The sequence below is a fragment of the Alligator mississippiensis genome, chromosome 4, assembly GCF_030867095.1.
Source record: "Alligator mississippiensis isolate rAllMis1 chromosome 4, rAllMis1, whole genome shotgun sequence".
Lineage (NCBI taxonomy): Eukaryota > Metazoa > Chordata > Crocodylia > Alligatoridae > Alligator > Alligator mississippiensis.
The window spans coordinates 78688469-78713590 of NC_081827.1; the positions used below are offsets into that span (position 1 = coordinate 78688469).

A 25122-nucleotide genomic window follows, 5' to 3' on the forward strand; every position below is an offset into this window, starting at 1 on the left:
ACATGTAAGATTGGATAATTCACTGTGGCCAAATCAGAAGTGTAAAGAGAGACCAAAACCAACCTCCCACCAAAACAAACAAAAGAAACAATGAAACCCAACTCCACAGGCTTAAATATGAAATGGGCACAAACAAAAGTGGATGAACTGAAAAAATTACCTAGCATAAAATCATTTATTTAATAGCCCAGCTAACTGGATGAACTGTGTTTAAGTGCTTTGTTGAATTGGAATCAAGGAAGAAAAAAGTATTTATTGGCAAATCAGGCAGTAAGTAGAAAAGAAGCCTGCCTTACAAGACGGCATCAACCTCACTAATGTATATTATATGCTGGCTATTTTTCACTAGTTACAGTTACAGTGCTATGGCCACTTTTGCTGGTAAACAAGTCTATTGCCCACATGCTTATGCTGTTAATAGCTTTTCTCTGCTTTCTATAGTACCTTAAGTATTTCCTTTATTATAATGCCTTAGCTCCTGCCTTATTTCAAATATTGGTGATACTTCTTATGCTGTATTGAAAATAATTTCCCATATATCTACTCATTTTCACTGTTTTTTATACAAACGCACCGATGAAAGCTATCCACCATTTTTAAATGGACGCGGAGATCTTTCTTCGTCAAATGATCTAACATCCTTGCATCTACCAGGCACTCCATAAAGTAACTTCGGTATTGAGGTAAACCCAGACTGGGGAGCCATTCATTACCAATCCATTCATGATTCATATCACCATAGGCCAGGGTCTACAGAAAAAATAGATTTCATTTTTTAAATTACTTGGGTCAATATCATGAAATAAATGTACGCCATTTCAGTAGGAATTCATTCACTGCTTTCTAACAATATTTCCATTTGGGTTCTAAATATGTAATCAAAGCACATTTGGATAGTTAATACTAAATACAAATATTGCTATCTCTATATCTTGTCTAACAGCCCTTCAAAAGAAACTCTTAGTTACAATATGAAATTGTGCATTTGAAATATATAGTAAAAAAAATTCAAAAATTATATTCTGGGTGGAATTTTTAAAAGCACCCTAAATTAGGACTTGCTTGCACTACTAACTTAGGACAAACTGCATCTTAAATTAATGTTGGCTATAAAATTTAATTGTAGGATAAAATTCCAGTCCCATTGAAATCAACAGAAATTTTGTCACTGGTTTGTTGGGGCTAGAACGTCACTGAGAGATTTCAATATCCCTCTTCCTATATGCTCTTAACTTTACACATGTGTATTCCATAGAAGACAATGGTCAATTTTAACTGATTGTCAACTATGCTTGTTTCCACTTCAAGTGCCAGCATGAGCAAATGTACACCACTAATAATATTTCCAGTTGTGATCCACTCAAAATACAGTGCATCTTTTTGATTAGTTAATAGGTGAATCATTTAATATAGTTTCTTCTGAAAACTTCTTAGAAACTCTATAGATCATATTGAGTGACGCAAATAGACACTGCGATGTTATTTTTATGGTTCATTTGAAGTATATATTTAATGTGAGAAAATAATTCTGTTACCACTAGCATTCTGTGAAATCCCAGTGAAGAAAATATAAAAGTTATGTGTTTCCCCTTCAACTAGGGTTTCTCAGGCTACGTCTACACTGCACAATAGCGTGTAGTGTCAAGATACCCACACTAGCCCTACACCACAAGCTAGTCTGGGTCCTGGAAGCAGTATAGTTACACAGCTCAGAGCTCCATTTGCGCTATTTCATTCCGATGGGAAGACATACCATACTACTGCTTATTACGCTAATCATACTCCTCATATTTTACTGCTTGCTCTCCTTGTCTATTTGTTACATTTACCTGTTGCACTTTCTTGTCTTATGCTTAGAGGTTCATAAACTCTAAGGAGCAGAAATTGTCCTTCTGTTATGTGTATATAGAGTGAAGAAAATGAGGCCTTGCTCCTTGACTAGAAAATGAAGCCTTGCTCCTGCCTATTCTCTCACATTGTAAGTGAATAATAAGTATATAGATTGCCTGGAGTGTCTGTAATGAGAAAAACTGGACCTCCAGGAGCCTGTATAAGAACCCACAATTTGGGCAAAAAAAAAAAATTCCTGTACTTTTTCTTTAATAGCAATATTACTATTACAAGGTAAGAGAAGAGTATGGATACAAATATACTAAAGACCTTAGATCAGTGGTTCTCAGACTTTTTAGACTTGAGGCACTCCTCATTAGACTTGAGGTACCCCTCACGAAACTCAGCACACTCCTTGGAGAATGCTAGCTCTTAGTTGTTACTTCGTTTTTTTACTACAGATAAATAATACTGTAATTCTCCTGTTGCAAAGAACTTAGACCATACCAGGTCAGAGTGGTTTATTTTTTGGTACTATGGATTTGTACTTGAAAACTGAGTTTATTTTGTGAATCGTGTTTGCACATTTAACAGAGCTAACACTCCATGGCATCTCACAGTATCCTTGAAAGGAACTCAAGGCACCCCAGGGTGTCATGACATCTCGGTTGAGAATCATTGCCTTGGATGTTAAAGGATATGTTTGGTTTTGATACTGAAATATTTTAACCATTTTGTATAATTCCTATCATTGAGAAACAGAACTGCACTGGAAAATACAAGCGGCCAAAAAAGGAGCACAAGCATGTCTACCTGACACTGCTTATCAGATACCAGTAATGGATAATTATTATAATTTGTCTTGTAATTAACATATGACTTAATTGTTTTACACTTAACTATGTTAAAATTATGCATTACAAATCTGAATCTTGACACAAAGCTGCAAAAATCATTTACTCAAGTACTTATATCATCTATGTGCTTGGCAGTCAGTGAGAGCTACATCACTGCAATTTTTGCATGACAATGCCAATGCCTAGATAAAACAACAGGGATTTTAATCCTTGAAAGAAAGATCAATAATGAATCTATTTATGATGTTAATTTCAAATTAGTAAATAATATCAACATCAGTATGATTTTACATTTTCATTTAGTTGGTGGTCCAACTGCAAGCTATGATTCCAATTTTAGATTCCACTTGGTGAAAAATAAGTGAACACCAATATTTGTTTCTAAAAATTATTCCTGATTTGCATAAAATAAACACACTAAAATAAATATTAACAGCCCCTAGGAACACTGTGTTTTCCTTATTATTACATATCACTGTATGGTGTGCTATGGTAAGGTAGTGATTACATGTGTTTACACGTGATCACCAGCTCCATCACCGTAGTGGTGAAATCTACCCGCGCACCACATGCATGGTGCAGTAATCACCTGTACTGTGCCATGTTTTAGTACTTCCAAAAGGTACTTTCACCTTCCAAGGTGTCTGGGAGCTGTAGCCGGAGCTCTACGCACTGGGCAGAAGCCATGGGGCTGTACCTGCCTGCCCCCCCTGCCTAGGGCAGTGCGGAGTGGTGGCCGGGGCAGGTGGATGGCAGGGGCTGTACCAGCCAGTTCTGGCCATGCTCCCTCCCCTGCTGCTGGACTGGGGAGGGGAGAATGGGTGACAGGGACCACAGTCCCCCTGGCAGGGGAAGGGAGGGAATAAACCCTCTCCCTGCTCCCTTTGGTTTGGTGGCCATGTGTCTGGCCAGGCCCCTGCTTTGAGAGCTAGAGAGGCAAGGAGCAGGACCAGCCTTCCTCTCTGAAGCACAGAGTACAGTCCTGCTCAGGGCTGCAAAGCATCCTGGGATGCTGGGGGACTCTGATTTTACTTAAATGAGGAAGGGGCCTGGGACAGAAGTTGCATAAACCAGTTTGATCCAAATCATACTACATTCAGCCAAGGTTAGCTTAAATCAGTTTTAGTGATTTTGTAATGGGTTTATGTGCATTGAACGTATGTTCTGTTACAGGTTTAAACCCATTTCTGATCACTTAAACTGGTTTATGTGTAACTTCTGTCCCTAGCCAAAGAGAGGGGTGTGCCAAACCTGGTCCCTGTCTGCTGACAGGGACCATGCCTGTCATTTACCTAAGAGGCTGGTATAATAAAATTGTAACTCTCATAAGTAATATTTAAAGTTAGTTTTGTATGGTTGATTTCCCCAAATTAGATGCTTATGGAAAGAAAAAGGTAGTCTAAGGATAGTGCAAGAATGATGTGTGTCAGTCAGTGACTTACTATAATATCAGTGTAGAGAACTGCTCTTCTTTCCACCGTTTGTACTGATATAGTTTGGGAGGTAACTCTTGCCAGTGTTAGAGTCATATAGAAAATGCTTTCACCCGTTCTGCCTATTTTGGAGTATATGGACTAGTCACTTCAGGGCAATAAGGTATTTGGAGACATTGCCATTAGTCAGCTTGTGTTGAGCTTTCCTTTACTATCCTCACCATTGTCATGACCCAAAGGTCTGATTTTTTTTTGTGTGTGCTTCGGCACTAAGAATTATCCCCGTGGGTTTACCGCTTCGTTGCACGGAGGAGTTCTGCTGCGCAGAGAACCCGCGTACAGGGAAGTGTTCCCGCCACTTTGCAGCGATCTTTGCAGGGTGCATTTCCTTTGCAGCACAGAAATGCATGGTGCAAAGGTTTCCCGATCGTCGTATGCAAATTCACGTCCCGCGATTGGCTAGTTCTAAATTATTCACACGTGACGGCTAGCGATTGGCCTGCTAGCCGTATAAGAGGCTTGAGCAGTTTCCGCCCAAGCCGAAGAGGACTCCGCATCCATCTCGTGGGGACTCTGGGTGTGCGCGGCAGGGTAATAGAAACCCTGTGTGTCGCTCAGAGGGGTTTGGCGGCCTGATCCACTGCCCACCTCTTCCCGTCTTCGAACGGAGCCTACTATAAGACGTAACAACGAGTTTAATGCGCGCTTGTCCTGGACATCCGGAGTTTGTCTGCGTGGAGCCTTGCAACCTCCTCGTGTGTTCGTGTTTTTTGTTGTAACCGCAACTCAAGCAAGTTCTCAGCCTACACCACAACCATCTCGGTGTAAGTAAAAGAATCTTAAAATCAACCGTTATGTGTCTGTGCCTAATTCTAGCTCGGCGCCTGCCCTCTCCGACCCGGCCTGCCCGGGCTGCTGGCCACAGCCTGCGTGCAGAGCGACGAAAGCGACCCGGGGTCAGACCCGGCGCACACATGGCGATGAGGATGGGATCGGGATCACCGTGACCCATGATGGGATCAGGATCACCGCGGCACATGCCGATGGGATCAGGAGAGGGCTCGCTAGAGTTAGAATTAGTTGAGAACTGCCCTTGGAGAAGTGGGAGACGCAGCGTAGCAAGCATTGGAGAACTGGAGGCGCACCTCGCGTACCACCAGGTGGGCGGAACGGGCCGGAGATGTGTCCGTGGACACCTATCGTTAAGGGGAGAAGAGGGAACTCCAGAAGTCGGAGCCCTGGAAGGGAAAGAGATATATCTTCACCCTGCGGCGTTCGGGTGTATCATGGGCGATGAGTGGATCCTGTATAGGCCCCTCGAAGCTGTGACCCTTGCCGAAGTCGATCCGGCGAGCGCAGTAAGCCCGACCCCCACCTGGGAGTGTGTCCGTTGCTCACGGTGTGCCCGAGAGATGGGAGAGACAATGCCAGTCGGCTGGTTTTCCCCCTGTATGGTGGTGCCTAGACTGAGGGGTTGTGATCGTCCGTCCGAGCTCCGCGAAGACCCGGAGACGGAGGACCGTGCTGTAAATGAGAGAATGGTCCTACGGTGCGACAAGGGGGGAAAACTGAATGCAGCCTTTCAAACTATGGCTGATTTAATGACTGAAACTTTAAGTTTAAAGACCCAGCTGCATATGGCCGTTCGAGCAGTCGGAGAAGCAGCTGAGAAAGGGGATCTTGAAAAGCCCCAACAAGATGGTGCCGAGCAGAGGGAAGACCGCGTGGAGGAGCCGGAAGTGAGGGATGGAGCTTCAGGAGAGCCCGTGAGGGTTTGGCCGGTAACTCCGCCCAGCGACGCAGCATCAGTTCCACCAACCACGCCCCTTTGCCGAAGGGAGGGGGAGTCAAGCGGTGGAGTGCATCCGCCCCTCCCGCCTGAGACAGCAACGACTCCCACTGTAACAATGACTGCAGCTCCGACAGAAACAGTAACAGCAACGACAACTCATGAGGAAATTGATCAGCCTGCAGTATCAAGCAGCCCAGTCATCGGTCCGCAGAGCGCAGTTCAAGCTACTACCTATTACGCTCGTTCCAGAGCCGAACTGCAGAATTTGTGTAGAGAATCCAGGATCCAATCCGACGAAACTCTGGCTGTGTGGTTGGGACGTCTGGTCGTGGAACTTGGGTCCGACCTCCTGGACCAGGAAGAAGCAAGCTTCTTGGTGAGACAAGCTTCATGGAGTAGGGGACATGTCACCGACATCGACATGGTGGCGTTTAGCGTCCATTGGCCTATTCCGATTCCAGCGCTTGTGGCAGGAGTGATTGAACAGAAGGCCCACGCATGGCATGACGGCCGACCAGAGCACACCGGTGCAGAACAGCTTGTACTGGCTATTATCGGAGTTTCATACTGCGCCTGGAACCCAAGAGAATGCACGTTGGGACTAACACCGCTCCAACGAATGCGACCGTGGCCTCATCATCACCTGCGAGACCCTGGAACCGTTCCAGTGACCCTCGACAGCATAGATAGTTGTCTTAAGGTTTACGGGCAAAGAAACATCGTGGTTCTGCGAATTGTGCTGAACCCACTGGTCGATCATCCTGTGAGTAGTCTCCTTCATCAGTTGTCAAGACTGCACGTCCTAATGGAGCCAAGACTATCCAGTGATTGGGAGTGTCAATGCCCGACTGAGGCTCAGAACACGAAACACCGCGAATCCAAGCGTCCAGTATTACGCCAGAGAACACAGGAGGAGAGATATATGTTTGGATACCTCCTGCAGCGTTCTGGACTTAATAAGAGACAGCTTCGGATTTTAGGAGACGCGGGACAATGGCAGCTAGCCTACGAGTTAGGTTTTCATTATCTAGAAGAAGGCGACGATGACTCATTGACGATTTCGTCGAGTTGCTGAGTCGGAAAAGAAAGAGAGCTGTCCAGTATAAAATCGTGTTTATGTATTTGTATTTAATAGTACTGATAAGTTTAATTGACTGCATTATCGTGCGGTCCTGTGTGATTTTATAGATAGTATTGAATAACCATTTTAAGAGAGTTCTTTTACAGATCTGGGATTCGGAGTGCGTGGTGGAGAGAGGCCCCGAGAGGGACAACATCACCGAGAGGAACAAAAGCCTGACGCGCGATTCCACCATGACGCCCACCGAAGTCATGATCGTTCATTTTTTTGTTATGAATGTGATTTTATGTATATGTGTGTGTGCCGGCTATTATTTGATTCGATCCCTTGAGGACGAACTTTTATTGTTGACTGATTTTGTTTTTGCTCGTTTAGTTTCGCGAACCATTGACAGAGCTATGAATAACCCGGATGATAGGTTTGAAGTATAATTCTATTGTGCCTTCAGCAAGGGGGGATGTCATGACCCAAAGGTCTGATTTTTTTTTGTGTGTGCTTCAGCACTAAGAATTATCCCCGTGGGTTTACCGCTTCGTTGCACGGAGGAGTTCTGCTGCGCAGAGAACCCGCGTGCAGGGAAGTGTTCCCGCCACTTTGCAGCGATCTTTGCAGGGTGCATTTCCTTTGCAGCACAGAAATGCACGGTGCAAAGGTTTCCCGCTCGTCGTATGCAAATTCGCGTCCCGCAATTGGCTAGTTCTAAATTATTCACACGTGGCGGCTAGCGATTGGCCTGCTAGCCGTATAAGAGGCTTGAGCAGTTTCCGCCCAAGCCGAAGAGGACTCCGCATCCATCTCGTGGGGACTCTGGGTGTGTGCGGCAGGGTAATAGAAACCCTGTGTGTCGCTCAGAGGAGTTTGGCGGCCTGATCCACTGCCCACCTCTTTCCGTCTTCGAACGGAGCCTACTATAAGACGTAACAACGAGTTTAATGCGCGCTTGTCCTGGACATCCGGAGTTTGTCTGCGTGGAGCCTAGCAACCTCCACGTGATTGTTTGTGTTCTGTCTGCGTGGAGCCTTGCAACCTCCTCGTGTGTTCGTGTTTTTTGTTGTAACCGCAACTCAAGCAAGTTCTCAGCCTACACCACGACCATCTCGGTGTAAGTAAAAGAATCTTAAAATCAACCGTTATGTGTCTGTGCCTAATTCTAGCTTGGTGCCCGCCCTCTCCGACCCGGCCTGCCCGGGCTGCTGGCCACAGCCCACGTGCAGAGCGACGAAAGCGACCCGGGGTCAGACCCGGTGCGCACAACCATAAGTGTCAGCAAATCATATTTTGTGCATACAGCAGCTGTGTATGCAAAATGTACATGTACAAAATAAAAACTTGAAGCCTCTTGCCATATCTGTCTGGAACTGATCATATCCATGTATATTTTGAAAAAAGTTTGTGATAGAGAACCTGTTTCTATTTTAGATGACAAACTTATCCTGAAAAGATTTTCTTTGAATTAAAAAAGGTAAAATGGATTCATCATAATTCAATGAATACAATGAAATCACACTATTGGACTTTCACACAATAACTGATAAGATATTAGGTTTTCTATTATTGTGTCAATTAAATCATTGCAAATCTTTCAACTTCAAAGTACTGCATGCAAAAGATCCATACCTGAGCCCAACTGCCTTCTTCCGATTCTTTCTGTGTTATCATCAGGCAGCCATTAGTAAAGCAGGTAAAAATATAATACAGCATGAGTCCAGAAGCAAAGGAGATGACAACACACATGTTAATATTCCTAGTACAAAATGTAGTACTGTATAGAGTATTTTGTACACATTTTACAAAGAAAATGCTTGTAATAGGTCTGTACTAACATAAATGGCAAACGTGGGGTAAAGTACCAGAAGTGGCATTAGTAAAGCTGAATGAAGCATTTCTTAATGCTGGCAAATCCAGCAAAACATTCAAGAAAGAAAAAAAATCTAAATAGTTTTGTGAAATTTTGAAGGTCAATTCAGTATCAGAAACCTATGAGAAACTCTGCCTAGCTGGGATAGGGCAGTCCAACTTCACTTGGGCACTACTTGATTGTCTGGGAAGGCAGCATGCCCTAGTTAAACACACTTGTGGAAAGTGACCACAAAATGCTCAACACTGTTTTGTGGTCCTCAGTATAGCAGTCTTCCCTCTTTTTCCCTGACCCTGGCCCATAGAATCAGACCTGTGTTTTATTTCTGACTTCTGGTTTCTGACTCAAAAACTGCTCTCAGCCATGGTCTGGGCTGCCTATGCCCTAGTCACATTACACACACTCTTTTGATGGCTTTCACAGTGTAAATGTAGCTATCACCCCCACTAGCTATCACATGAAATATCTTGTTTTCTCTAAACTGTTTAGTCTCCAGAAAAATGTCACAAGAGTAAAAAAGTTGTGCTTGCAGTGATAATGGTTGAAATGTTGCCCTGCTTCAAATGTGAATACTTGTAAATCTCACTTGTTTGACATGCACACACTCAAAGGTAATACAATTTCACTCAGTACTGTTAAAAGAGACATATTGTAAATCAGAATTTTACATTTTCTTCACTAGATATATAGGGTTGGTGGTGATGGCAGTGTTATGCTGATGTTTATCTTTAGAAACAATAATGAAATGAAAAGCAGCTTAATTATTAAAAAAAATGCATGAGGAACTCATCAAGAACTTTCAAGTGGAGACTTAAAACTTACAGCAAGAATCTCTGCTGCCTTAACATAATAGATTTAGCACCTCCTTTATCATTTATGCATTGGCCTACTTGTAAATTATTCTAAGCTGAGGATAAGGCTTTACATGTTCTTTTTTAGGTTTATACCACTGTTTATGGTTTATACTATTGTTCTGATATAGAATAATACATTCTTGAAAACAAAGATAAAATTTTGTGATTTTGGAAAATGAACAAATCTGTGTTATTGACTAGAAGCAATATATCGACACGCATTTTTAGTTTTTACTGACATCAGCAGTGAGGCGCTTTAAAAAAAAAAGGCATAGTAGATTTAGTGGCCACTTCTAGATTGGCATTAGTTTAATCATTTTATAAAACTTTACTTAAGGAGATACCAGCAAGGAGTTTTAGGGGAAAATATAACACCTGAAAGTACTAAAAATGCATTTTAAGACTCACTTTCACATTGACAGTTCCCTTACATTAAATACTCTTCTCTATGTTCAGTGAGGCCTGACATACTTACATATATTTTAGAAAACTAAATTATAGCTGAGCTGTAGGTGAATATAGTTAAGTGTTAAGTCTTCATATTTATAGTAAGTATGGTATTTTATTTTTCTGGAATTGTTGCCATGACTTTATATTGAGTTTCAATACTATCTTTCTAACTGCATACTTGAGAAAGTTTCAGATAATACAATCACATCAAATCAGATTTACTTTAATTCTTCTCTCAGCATTGAATTAACTGTTATTGCTTAAATAAAATCAGAAACAACTAACCGTTTTGGCTGGAGCTGCAAGATTTTCCATTTCTTCATGGGTCACCCAAACATTGCCTGAGGGCTATTAACAAGGCCCACAGGGAAGCAGGTAGAATCCACATTAGGTAAGCAGTGTTAAAGAAGAAAGGCAGCACCACTGTAAGTTAACAGCGTATAGCATCACAATCAGCACAACCATGTTCTTGCCTCAATTAAGCTGCAACTAGAGAGAACTTTAGACAACTTGTTTGATATATTTCCGTACTATGTAAGAAAATTGTTTTATAGATTTCCTCGGAACAGATTATTGTTTACTTGTATCAGTAGATGAAATGCAGTGGAAAGACTGTGAATGACATTAAACAGGAAAGAATATGTTAAAATATGTATCTCACACATAAATAGCAGATATAACCTCTATGCAATAACGGAGTCCTAGGGTGAAGTCTAATTAATTAAGAATCTTCAATCTAAAAATTCTGCAGAGACAATATCAATTGCCATTATAATATCAAGTGAGATGTATTTTCCTTATAGTATTATAAGCCGATGCGTTAAGGAATCTATTTTTACACATTTCTGTTTTGAATAAGAGACTATGACCAGTCCTGATGTAGCCAGCCAGGAAACTAAAAAGATGAGAGCTGGTAGAGTACATGGGTGAGATGAAAGGCACTTTCTGTTTCTTGAAGAAGACAACGACTTCTAACGGAGGCTAGTTCTGATGCAGTGCAGCTTTATGTGACCAAACACACAGGGATAAATACAAAGAGCAAATTTATTCCAGTATTTCTAGTATTAATATTTGGCTTCTCATTTGGTAAGCATCAATTCTTTTTTGTTCTTTGAAATGAAGACTAATTAAAATGAGTACTTTAGTTTAACTCTCAAAATGTCAAGTTTATAGTGATGCATTCATCTGAAGCTTCTTTCTGTGTTAGAATATGATGGCAATAATATATTCTCTCTATTTCCCAGGAACATTTACTAACAATCAGGCTATAGCACAGACTAAGGGTACACTCCACTACCTCCTGTTGAAATAGGGCCATTGGGCAATCTAGTATACAAAAGTCTCTGGTAAGAAGAAACACAAGCAAAAGGGAACATGTATCTGTAACCTAGTGGTTATATAACGGCAGTCCCCTAGAAAGCAAGTTTTCAGTTCCAGTTTTTGGTGTTTTCTGTTTTTTTTTCTCTCTATAACTTTTAAAGGCATTTCAGCAATGGAAATAACCAACTGTACACATTCAGAACAAACTTGACTTTCAGTGAGGCATGGGGCAGAATCCTGTTTCAGTTTATGTACCTAAACATCAATTATGCAATCATGTAACTATAGTTTTTGGCACTTAAGAACAATTTCACAGTCTATTTCACCCACTGGAAAGACAGAATCACCCTGCATGTGCACCTCCTGGAAGCAAAACGGAGAAGGAAGACCCTTTAATTTTTTAGCCCAATAGCCCAGTGGTAAGGGCACTTGCCCAAGAAGTTAGAGACCCAGGTTCTAAGCTCTCCTCAACCACATGGTGTTTCAATCTGCATCTTCTGCTTCCCAGCAAAGTCCTTTGACCACCAGGACACAAGTTAAGTATTATTCAAACCCCTTTTCACCCCTCTTCCTAAAGCTCCTTCTGGCTCCTTCACAGAGAGGATGATATGTGGGATCAGGAGGAAAAATAAAAAACACTCAGATGATGTGTAATTCAATTCTATGGATGGCACCCTGGAAGAGAGTTGCTTTTGGTTCTAGCCTGGATTCTCCCTCCCAGTGGGCAAAAACTTCCACTAATACTGTCCATCCATTCTGTCCATTCACTGTTAAATGCAGTGAATCAGTATAAACAGAAATATGATTTAAATTTTAGACTTCTAATGCCTAGATCATCAAAGATACTTAACTTAGGTGTCTGGTTATCTTCAAGGATCTTATTCTAAATGCCAGGGGTGTGGACAGACACAAGTTATACTGGTTTTAAATTATACTAGTTTACAGGTAAGGCTAAACTGCTAGAACTGTTTCATCCGTCTGTTTCTAACCAAACTTGTTTTGTTCATTTTTTAAGTTACAGCAATTTAGTTAAGTTGTACATGAGCAGGCAGATGAAACAGGTACTCTGATTCAGCTAACAAGCCAAGTCCCCACCAGCTTCATTGTCTTTTAAGCTGGTCTATCAGTCTGAATAGGCTGGTCTATCAGTCTGAAGGGTAATGGTACTTTGGGCAAGACTCGAATCAGTTCTCTAGATGCAGAAATGGGATTTTGGTGGAGTTTTAGATGCCTACATTCCAAAGAGTGAATCAGAATGGGCCTCTGTCAGTAGCCACCATTTTGGACTGCAGTTTCCTATGCATCTATGCTAAAGCTTCTGAGCATACAATTCAGATACATGGCTCAGGTGCTCCAGGAATCATGACTTCTGCCTAAATTCTACTGTTATTCAGACCGTTTCTGAGAGACGCCTATATTCTTCCAAGACGGCAGAAAAATAGGTAAACAAAAATCATGACAAATTGACCAAACTGAATTTAGCCAGCAGCGGCGCTGTCCACCTTTTGTCCAGTACAGTAGTCTCCTGGTCAGAACACTTCATTAGCACACAGAAGACCTGAGTTCTAAGAACCCACCACCTCCTCCCACTCCCTTGCCTGCAAGTGTTTTTTTTCCCTCCCAAGAGCATTTACTACCAATAAGGCTATACAATAGATTAGGTTAGGGTACTTTCCACTACCTCCAGTTGAAACTGTGCCATTTGGCAACCTAGAATACAAAAAATAATACAAGCAAGACAGAAAATGTTATCTAGCTCAGTGGTTATGGCATTCCTGTGGGTGGATACTTCTCAGTTCTAGTCCTTGCTTTCAGGAATATTTCTGTTTTTTTAATTGACAGTTGTGTACCGTAAACCATGAATGAAAAAGGGGTAGAGTTACAAAGGTTTCACTCCACTTATACTGTTTTAGGAGCTGATAGACATAGCAGGTATATTGGAACAATATTTACCAGTGTAAATACTGGTGTAACTGTTACATTTGTCTGAACTCTTAGTGGTAGCTGAAGTAGTCATTCTGCTTTTGGGAGTAAGGTATTCATAAATTTCAGAGCAGCACAATCAGTGGTCACTCAAAATGACAAACATATTTTGTTTGCATACCTGAATCTATAAAATAATTTAAATGTTAGATTATAAAAAACTACCATGATAGGCAGCTTACAGCTAAACTTATTATGCTCATCAATCATCATTAAGCTAGGTGGAGTTGTAGATATCATATCAAACTGGGCTGTGCTTGGATGCGTTTTAGTGCTGTTAGTAATCTCGATCCTTGTAACTTACAAGACAGTGACTTGTGGTAGTAACTTTACAGTTTGTTCAAGACACTTTTTACTGACTATCAAAGATTAAACTGATCTAATCAAAGGTGTGCCTTCAATAGTCTCCTTAAAACATGGTTTCATAGTTTCATAGTTGGTAGAGTCGGAAGAGACCTCAGCAGATCATCAAGTCTGACCCCCTGCCATGGGCAGTAAAGAATTCTGGGGTCAAACGACCCTGGCAAGGTGTCTATCTAGCCTCCTTTTGAAGACCCCCAGGGTAGGAGTGAGCACCACTTCCCTTGGAAGTTGGTTCAAGATCCCAGTTGCCCAGACTGTGAAGTAGTGCCTCCTGATATCTAGCCTGAATCTACTTTCCGTCAACTTATGGCCATTATTCCTTGTTAGTCCCAGTAGTGCTTGGGGGAACAGGGACTCTCCCATTGCCCGCTGGTCTCCCTTGGCCAGTTTATAGACGGCCACCAGATCCCGTCTTAGCCTCCTCTTGTGGAGGCTGAACAGGTTCAGGTCCCGTAGCCTCTCCTCATAGGGCCTGCACTGCTGCCCCCTGATCATGTGAGTGGCCCTGCTCTGGACCCTCTCGATGTTGTCCACATCCGTCCTGAAGTGAGGCACCCAGAACTGGACGCAGTACTCCAACTGTGCCCTGACCAATGTCGCATAGAGGGGGAGGATCACCTCCTTGGCCCTGCTCGTGATGCATCTGTGGGTGCATGACAAGGTACGTTTAGCCTTCCTGACCGCGTCCCCACATTGGCGGCCCATGTTCATCTTGGAGTCTATAATGACTCCAAGATCCTTTGTGCTGTGTGCTGATGAGAAGGGAGTTCCCCAGCCTGTAGATATGCTGCTGGCTCTTTCTCCCTAGGTGCAGTACCTTGCACTTGTCAGTGTTGGTGCTTTAGGGATTCTAGATACCAGAGTTTGATGCCTTGACCTCAGAATGCTATACCATTCAACTCATCCTCACAAATAAATAATTGTTTTGTTTTTTTTAAAATTCAGGTTAGACTTCTACCCTATCACTGAGGGATATCTCTGTAGATAATTAATAGGTAAATTGTTGTCCTACTATGACCACAAATAAATTTTTTATTATGTTTAGGATTGCTAGTTAATATTTTAATTAAATGCATACCAAAATAACTCATTTGGAAATTAATATAAACTAATAAATAATTATTTCCTACAGTGCAATCTCTTCAATAAGTGTTCGTGTACAGTAAATGAAACTGCACTTTTACAATTGCATTAACTCTTTTCCCCTGACAAGATATATGTGAGAACATTTTATGTGAGAAGCCTGTTCTTGTGGTATTTACCCTGACCAGAAGCAACAAAATAGCCTATACTCTGGAAATTTCAGATCTCCCTTTACAGATTCTAGAGGTTTTCATACTATGGCTTGAGCAAGCATTTAGCTATTTGCATGTAGATCCAACCGAAACCTAAATGTACTATCTGGGGGAAAGGAATATGCTGATATCCCTGTCTTACCCATTCTCCAGCTTTTCTTAGTTTTCTAATCGTTTTTCCTTTGAGCCTGTAGCCCTAAAGCCTTTCCTCCTCATCTGTTCTTCACAATTTCTATTTGTTCAAGCCCTACCTTTCTTTTGCTGCCCAGCATCCCCTCTGTTCTCACTTTCACATATTTCAAAGCCTTAACCATCCCCACTCATGGCTTTCCCAACATGCAACCCCCATCTTTATTTCTCTTCCCATAATACTGGTTCTATTATTCTCTCCCACTCCCTCCATTACAATTTTTCTTCCAATAACACACACGTCTCACTCTCCCAAATATACTTTCTCTATTCCTCTCTCCAGCAATTTCTTTACCTTTCCTCTTTCTCAAACATGTTTCCCCGTTACTTTCATTTTCTCTCCTCCACATCTGCTTCCTTCCACTCTCCTTTCCAATATACACAGAATAAGGCATACTCTCCACCTTCTTTCCTGTTTTCATACTTTTCCTCATCTCACTAAATGCCTGCCTGCTTGTCTTAGAGAAAAGAAAAGCACGATGTCATTGCTGACAGCAGATCAGATCTAGGATTGGGAATAATTGATTAGGGTGGAAAAAGGGAAGATCAAGAATCAAGTAAGGGAAAATATTTGGTTTGCTTGTGAACAGAATATGATGTGGAGAAAAAAGAAAAAAAAATACTTGAAAAAGTATGCCGACATGTATCTAAACAAACTGTTTGATCATTGAGGTAATTTTGAGGTTAATCAGAAGTACAATGTGGAAAAAAAAGAATACTTATTACAGGAAAACTGTTAGTGATTAACAATAAAAAAATAATACTTCCAGTCTCTTTAGGACAATTTATGTGATACTACAAGACTTTCACTACAGTTTTTTAATAAAATATCAACTGAGAAACAAAAAGTAGTTGAACATGACTCACTGTTCTAGAAGTTGGAGGTGCTGATGGGCTTGTAAGTGATACCATTTCCTGAATTGCTAGTCGGAGTTTTAAGCGATGGAGAGGGTTGCTGATTCCAATTTCTCTCTGAATCTCAGTATCAGACAAAGCAGACATAATAGCTCCACTCTTCACATTTGCACGGCAAGCAGCAACATACCAGGCAGGCATTCCCAGCCACAGCTGTTGAGAAAAAGTCACCAGTCTAAAGCAATGGAACCACCTCTGAAATTCCATATTATAGTTATACAAATACCTGATGAACCAAGTGAATAATTAAAATACTGTGCATAAATAATTGTTCCTGAAAGGCTCTTTTTACCCTTATGAAATGGCTTCAGAAACTGTATCCTTCCACTATTGGAGCATTCTCAGTATTACCAGGCCCTAAAGGGATAGTTCTAATTGTTTTCAGACAGCATAGTCTCCAAACTGCCTGCTGTTCCTTTTGCAAGCCTCTGATGAGCAGAGATTGACACAACTCAGAAGTAAGTGGCAAACTGTTTGGCAGCTTCATCCAGCAAAAAAGACCAATATAAGGGAAAACTGTCAAAGTAATTTTCAGTAGTGTAGGAGTGATGTAGGTGTGATGGGTCAAGAATTTTGCAAGAGGCAAGAATTGCTGAGGGTGATATCTTTTATTGGTTGGGATAAACTTAGACAAGCTTTCAAGTGCAAGACATTCTTTGTCAGGTCACTTTCACTTCAGGCTCAAGATAGGACTTAAAACCCAGGCTAGTGAAAAATGAAAGGCTAGTGGTCTGACCTTTTTCTCCACTTGACTGCCATATGTTTTGTATTTTAATGCTGTTTCCTAACAAAAAAACATTTTGTGAAGTCATTTAAAAACAATTATTGTGCTTTCCCAGTGGTAGTTCTCATTGCTTCTCGTTTCTTGCCTTAACACAATCAGAATGGCAGGAACACAAGAGATCAGTGTGGAAGCCTATGTCCATATGTCAAAAGGCATATTGTGTACTGAGACACTTTATGCTAGTCTGCAGGTACTATCTCTTGGACCAGAAGCTACATTAGCTGTGTTAGTGGGATACTGCATATAGGCTAATTGACTTAGTTTCTCAGAAGAGTTCACTGGCCCCTGGGGAGCACCATTTGGGAGCTAGCCCATATGGAGCCTTGATGTTGTGTCTCAACAGGTGTTGCACTGCACCCCAGAAGGGACTGAGTTATCAAATCTAGTCCCCTACTGTCATAGGTAACCATTAGGTCTGTGTGAAACTTCAGTTGCTGATTCGATTCGGAGGAGATTCGACCCAATTCAGAACACTCCTGGAGGATGCTCCATCTGCCCCACCATCTCAATGCTCACAAGGCGCACCTGGTACCTTGAGGTATGTAGAAAAAAACATATAAAGCTGCGTCTATGGCTGAACTGCTGATTCTGTGAATCAGAATCGAATCTTCAGATTTGGATTTGGCCAAATTGAATCAGGACAGTGATCCAAATCAGCAAATCGAATCACTGCCCCCTACATTAGGCCAAATCTGAATTGAATACATTGCACTTTGCACACCCCTAGTAACCATGACATCCCTTTTTTTAAGTTTATCAAGCTGCATCTTGAAAACAGGGTTCTCACCCCCATTACTGCTGGTGGAAGACTCTAGGGTTAAGTGCAGACATTTGGGGAGGTTAGGAGGACATTAGACTAAGTTTAAAATGGCCACCCAATCTAAGGTTAGTCAGGATGGGGGGAAGCTAGCAGGGAAAGGTTGTGGAGGTTGTGAGGGGCAATCAGGATGGGGGTGGGGAATCAGGGATCTGTGGGAATAATGGGGGCAAGTTGGATCCATGAGAGTGATTGGTGGGGATTGGGAGGGGGCAGGCAGGATCTGCAGGGGGGATGTTCTGGGGTCTGGGATGGTCTAGCGGGATCAGGAGGGCTTGTAGTGTCCACGGGGAAGGAAACCTGGGGGGGGGGCAGAGGCTATTTTTAGTTCCCCACCACCACACTGGCAAACCTACACCCCCATTCCTCCCGCCCCTCTGCTCACTGATACTTACTTCCTTGGCTCTGGCAGGTTTGAATACTGATAAATCTGGTGGCATCCAGAGCAGCTTGTGGGACAGGGATTTTGGTGGGCGGGGAGGTTGGCTGTTCTGCAGGGGGGTGGCAAGGTGTCTGGGGAGCTAAAAATAGCCTGGTGCCAGGGGGACAGGTCAGGTAAGCACTGCCCCAGGGCTGCGGTGATTGGCTGGGCTTTCCTAGCTCTGGGGCTGCACAGAAGTTCCACAGACTGATCTAAACTAGATTGAGTGAGTCTGATGCTGCATCAATCTAGGTCTAAGACCAGTTCCACCGTTTTAGAGCAGTCTATGTATGCAAAACTTCTGTACAAGTATGGGTTTAGATTATTTTTCTGGTCATTGACACTGGGTCTATAAGTGTAAGGTCCACACCTGGGCAAACAAAGTTAGATTCGGCAGCCACTTTAACTCAGTGTAACTTCCCCCTAACATCCCCACTTAGCTTAGAACTATAATCTTCTGATGGTTAGATGAAAAATCTGAAAAGGGCTTGATTTGCAGTATGTAGGGGCTCATATCCTCCTAGAAAGCAGACCACTTTATGATGTTATAAGTTGGGCATAAAACTGATTTCAATCACTAGTCAGTTTTGAAAATTTAAATTAGCTATATCTTCATCTAATTAAACTTATTTTTTTTAAATAAATCAAATGCGGTATCTTTAGTTTGATGCTTTAGATCATTTCTATTAACACTTAAGACACAATACAATGCATTTTTGAGGGAGGGATAAAAGAAAGGGTGAAGGAGTTTTAGTCTCATTTTTTGCTGCCCACCCATAAATTTACAGATGGCTGGCAATTTTGGAGGGTGGCAACATGTAAACCCCCCTTATAATTGGTCCTTTTTTCTTTAAAAATGTACGTGTAATAGATGTACACAAGTATATACAATACACAGTATGGATGCTTTGAACATGCAGAGTCACAAGCACTTTTTGAAACTTATACATTAGTTACTGATTGGGCATGTCTACACACTGGCTTAAATTTATTGCACAGTAAGTGGGAATAGGCTGGCATCTACATGTGCAGATTTAAAGCACATTAATGCTATGTGTGGACAGACTTGGGACTAAAGTTAGTCCCAACTCAGTGCATACACACAGTGTTACTGTGCAGTAAGGTGCCTACATGTGCATTACTGTGCAGTAACTAATCAGACGTAAATTTCATACCTGCATAGATATGCAGGTATCAAATTTACGCTCGTGTCGGCATAACCCACCATATTTACTCTGCAGTACAGGTGTGCACGTGTAGACATCAACCTGTACTGCGCAGTAATTTTGGTTACTGCGCAGTAAATGAACATCTGTATATGCGCCCATTGAGTGGAAACAATCTTTGTTAGTAACATTCTATTGCGTCTTAACACACGTCTCAGTCTCAGAGTCTTCTGAAATATTTGACTACTGCAGCAACTGAAAGCCTAAATTTTCAGAAGTGTCCATTAATTCTGGGTGCCCAAGTCTGGATTTCCAGCAGGGCTGAGTATCTACAGTTTGAACTAAATCACTGGAAGCTTCACATCTAAAAAATCAGGTTCTGTGCATCTCAAGATGAACAGTCCAAAACAGCAGATGATTTTGAAAATTTAAACCTAAACTCTCATTAGTGGATTTGAGCATTAGAACTGTTACACTAAGTGAGTAAGCACAGGCATAGACACTCATCAAAACATGTCACTGACAAATTCACATAGTCTTTAGCCATCAGAGACAGTGAAAGGGACTTTAATTTTACAATCTGTAACAGCAGAGTGAAATATTGCACCATTAACACTGGGTATAAATCCTTGTGTTGGAAATATTTACTGCAAATAAGAACTGCTTGATGAATTTCACGTCCTGCTATAAATAAAGATTCTGAATGATGTACAAGGAGCTAAAAAGTGGTCTATATGAAGAAAACATTTTACAAGAGCACTCCCAGTTACCCATGGGCATCTCAGCCCACCCTTGGATATTAATGGAGTGTGCTTTTGCACTCTTTGGGGCATTGCTGTGTCTGATGCCAAGCTGGAGAGCACTGAAATCTAGTTTATAAAAGCCAGTAAAGCTACCTGGAGCTGCAAGAGATGACATAGGAGGCAACTGACTAAGGATTACTTAAGATGTCCTATCAGAATGAGGTCTACAGAACGGTAAGGTGGCAAGATTCTCCCTCTTGGAACCCTGTTTAGGTTTAGACGTGAAATTTATATGAACCATCAGAATTCTTTCTTTAGTATTTCAAATAGCACCTGGTACTGTATCTGAATTGCTTTAAAAATCTTATGGTAGTTCCTATTTTTATCATAAAGAAATCTGTAGTGAAAACTGAAAATGCTGCACAACTAGAAACATGAGCCCAAATCCTGCACACTCTTAGGCATATAAACAGTACTTGCACAGCTAACTTTAGTGTCATTTTGAGCATCTTATACAAGATTTAGATCCCACTCCCTCCAGGATAACTCAGTTTATCCCTCTGAGCATCCTATTCCACCTGGGTAGCTGCATAAACTCTATGAAATGTTAGCCACAGAAAAACTAGGCTTAGCCACTGTTTGACAGAGGAGGACTCTCATCTTTTAGCCCAAGAGCTAAGTGCTTTGGACTTGCACAGGGAATGGGAGGCTCAGGCTCAAGGCTTCCTTTATGCAGAGGGGATTTGAATTTACATGTCCTACTTCCTAGCAAAGTGCCAGAACCACAAAGCAATTAGGTAGGCTTCACCAAATACACCTTTCACTTGGCCTGTTGAAACTGGCCCACAGGGCAGGCAAGAGGGGAAGGTATGTGGGTATAGAAGAAGAGCAAGCTAAAGGAAATGTAGCCCTGTAAGATGGGTACTGCCATGAAAGGGAGGGAGCCCTAGGCTCTTGCTCCATCTTTAGGTGCTTTCTGAAACATTTCACATTCTTCTTTTTAATCTTATTTTTTTCCTGTGTGTGCATTCTTTAAGAAATAAGATTTTGTTTTCCTTTTTGGACTTTCCAGAAGACAAACACATCATTTAATCTGGCATGAAATGGTTCCCTAAAAATTCATGCAAAATTTTGGAATAGAGTGAGTCCCTGCTGCGGAACTAAATACAAATGTATATTAGATCAGTTGAAAAATGAGCATTTGGGTTCTGACCAGCCTAACAGGCCTCTATCCACATGAGAAAATAAGACTTTAGGGCAGACAGAAATTACATTTATTGCATGATTGGTCCCCTGAAAGTGCTGTACAACCATTCCCTAACACAAGAGCACAGCTGCAGAGCACTTCAATCGTGCAACAAATTAACCCTCATTGTATGTGGGTTCACATGAAGGTGCTCTAAGGTAGATACCCTTCATTAACTTGCATCTGCTGCAGCACCTAGGGTGCTGCAGCCCAGCCCTGCCTCTGTTGTTGTCTCAGGATGGGAATGGGGGAGAAGGGAGGGGAGGGAGCTCGAGCTGGTGTTTGCCCAGCTTGTGCTAGAGTGGGGACAACTTTGGGGACTTCAATCCATATACCTGCACTACACAGCAGGCTGGGCAAACACCAATCTGAGCTCCCTCCTCTCCCCCCTCCCCCCCCCCAATCCTGAAACAGCACCAGAGCTGGGAGAAGGGTGGCAGGGCTAAAGGAAAAGTCTGCTGATACATAGGTTTCTCACTGGATCAGCTCCAAATTGGAGCTCAATCCCCTATCCTTCCAACCCAATGTCTCTTGGGTTGGGAGAATCAGTCTAACACACGGCGCTTTCTGTGAAGCACCATGAGTTAGACTGGGGAGATGCACTTCTGTCTGAACCTTTAGTTTGACTAAATGGCATCTATGAAAAAGAAATCCCATTTTCCATGCAGGGAATCTGCGGATCAAAATAGACATATTTTGTGAGATATAGTTAAGGTAGCCCACAACTCTTTAGATATATCCAAGTTATACTCATCTTACACAAAACGTAACTGTGTTAAACAATCATTAAAACTGCTAAATCAAGTACTGAAAGTTATAAAATATGAGTCAAGATTGCTTGTGAAATCTTAATTTGGCCTGCTTGTGCATATTCTTTATAGTAGAGAGTTTAATTACACAAACATGTAGCACTTTTTCCCCACAAGACTCTTACTTCAGTCATTTCACAGAATATATGATGCTCACCCAACAGGTTCAATATTCTTAAATTCAATATTCATTTTATCTTCATTTTTAATTTTATCTGGCCTCAGACCTTAGTTACTACACCTCATCAAAAACCTAGCACTGCATACTCACCTGATGAAGAACACCTGAAGCCAAACAGCATGCTCAACTATACAGCTGGTTCAATAAAAGATGTCACAAAAAGCCTGGCCTCTCACATTTTCTAAACCATCACAACTACAACATTACTCCAACCCTGCTATAATTTTGTTTCCTCATTTTTCTTGCATCTATTGACAAATTTATCTTCACTACACCTGTCAGTAGGGCTGTGTGAAGCTTCGGGTGCTGATTTGATGCAGAGGAGATTCAGTGACTGAATCTCTGAATCTGAATTGAATCAGGAGACCAATTAAAAGGTTCAAATCAATTTGAACCTCTCTGAATTAATTTGGAAAAGATTTGGAGAGCTTCGGAGATTTGGTCAGTTCCCACTGGCTGCTGTAGGGAGTTGGACCATGCTGTTAGGTAGGGGGTGAGGGATGGGGGGTTGGAGGAAGGGGGAGGGGACCATGAGGGGACCCTGCCAGGCCTCATCCCCTGCCTGCTCCCTCAGCCCCTGTGAGCACCCCCAGACCCCTACCTGCTCTCCCAGCCTCCACCCCCCCATAGCTGCCCCACCAGCCCCAGCTCCTGGCTCTTTAAAAAAAAGCCCCCACTCACCAGCTGCTGCCAGGTGGGGGGGCATTTCCTGCTGCCCCCCACTGCCCCATGCTGTGTGGGGGCTCTGCCATGAGCCCCTGACCTCCACCCACTCTCTCAGCCCCCACCCCATCACTGCCCCACCAGGCCCCAGCTCTTAAAAAAAAAAAAGCCCCTGACTCAACGTGAATACTAGTCGCTTCACACAAGCCTACCTGTCAGGGGAGAGAGTATTGTCATACACATTTTACAGACAGGAAATTGTCAAGATTTGACAAAATTTTCTCAGTACTCAGAAATTTTATAACACTTTATATGAGGAGTAGGCAACTCTTTCTGGCTTCAGGTTAGAATGACCTATCTTGAGTCAGAAGTGGATTGGCAGACAGGTGCTAGGACCTAGCTGCTGCCACCACTCACACAGGGAAAGTGTTTGGAACCACTGCTTGTCCCTGTGGAGGCACGGGGAGAGTACCAGCAAGAAGTGCTTAGGCCTATGGTAGCACAGGGGGAGCACCTACAGTTGAAGCCCTCCCCCACTGCCAAATGTCACTAAAGTCTCATATCCGCAGGCCATATCCAATGGTTCGATGGGTCAGATCCATTCCACAGCCTGTATGTTGCTTTATACCTTCAGACAACAATGCAGTGGTCTTCATTTGCAATTGTAAGTGCTCAGAACTTGTACAAATCTGGCCACAATTGCCCCCTCCCCGTATGTCACAAACTTGTCCATTTGGTATATCAGAACCCCAAGTTTCCTTCCAGTGTCCGACTGCTTGTCCCAAGGAAAAGAACAGTTTGACCTGGGATAACTCCTAATCTTCATAAGTCTCAGCTACACTACCTTTATACTGACTCCCACAGCTGGAGCAGGGGAATCTTTGACAGGTCCAGGTGATCACTCCTTGAGTTGTAGAAGAATTCTAGGTGTTTCCCTTCATAGAAGGGGTTAGTCTGGAATAGCACTGAAACCATGCTTTACCACGGGCAAACAGTAAGACAGTAAACCACAAAAGGATTTATTGTACAGGAGTAAAGAAATATATTAGAAAAACTGAGTATAGTTTGAAGGCAGACTACACAAATAAAATTTTTCATCCTTTTTCCTGATTATAACACTGTCTTCCAGCGTGTCCTGACAATGTTTACAGACTTTAGCAATCCATACAATGCTAGGAATGACATAAACAAATACAGCTTATTATCAGCGTTTAACCAAGACCAAACACGAAGTCAATCAAATCAAACTTGGGACAGATGTTTTTGTGGGAGACACTCTAATCCCAAAATTATTCCTGCTTTTGGGGTAGATTTATGATACTTCATTCCCCACTCTAACCTATATGAAGCCAAGTGATTTTTCTTTTGGCAAATCTTTCACTAAAAATAGAAGTGATACAAATTCCTTTTGGGCATGTCTACACAATACATTTACTGTGCAACAGATTAATTAGCTGCACAGTAAACATCTCAGCATCTACATGGGTATTCCTATTAGGCTGGAGAAAACTAATTTATTTTGCAGCAGGATAGTACTGGTAAATACTTAAAAACTAGTATTTACCAGTAATATTCTGCTGTGGAGCAAAAAACTCTGCAGCGGTGCATGTGTACACACTGGACCAGCTGGCTGGGGCATGAGGATGCTTCAGTGCAGAGGCTGCCTGCTGGCTAGTCCCACACTGAAGCAACCTTGTGCCCCAGCCAGTCCCTCTGCAGGATGTTGAGCCAAGGGGGAAGAAGCCCTGGGCTGGCAGGCTGATGCTTATTGCTGTACATTAATAGGTCCATGCAGACATGTCCCTTCTGTCTCATTCAGACCAAACACATAAACCTGGGTCTCCCAGGATCCTGCCCTTGTCACTGGCATTCTTATATGGGTCTCTCTCAATATTCATCTAACACTTACCTCCAGCCAGGCAACCACTGTAGGTCCATCCCACTGTGCAAAAGGCAACCCCTTTCTCCGAGCTTCCTCCAACAGTTCATGCCTAAAAGGGTATCACAAACTGTTCAGTACACAGCATAAGCTGGGAAAAACACAGATACAACACAGATGCTAAAGGCAACAA

The 25122-nt window shown here is 42.3% G+C and overlaps 1 protein-coding gene across 5 annotated transcripts in view; it reads right to left on the reverse strand.

Moving 5' to 3' along the window:
- Positions 1–25122, reverse strand: part of PPFIA2 (PTPRF interacting protein alpha 2) — a 706597-nt gene that overhangs the window by 14760 nt on the left and 666715 nt on the right. For all 5 annotated transcript variants that reach the window (XM_059726131.1, XM_059726132.1, XM_019494145.2 and 2 more), the window contains 5 exons: positions 24960–25041; positions 16173–16373; positions 10441–10503; positions 8611–8640; positions 575–750 (listed from right to left, as the gene is read on the reverse strand). In XM_059726131.1, the coding sequence (XP_059582114.1) occupies positions 575–750; positions 8611–8640; positions 10441–10503; positions 16173–16373; positions 24960–25041 (552 nt within the window). The remainder of the gene's footprint in view (positions 1–574; positions 751–8610; positions 8641–10440; positions 10504–16172; positions 16374–24959; positions 25042–25122) is intronic.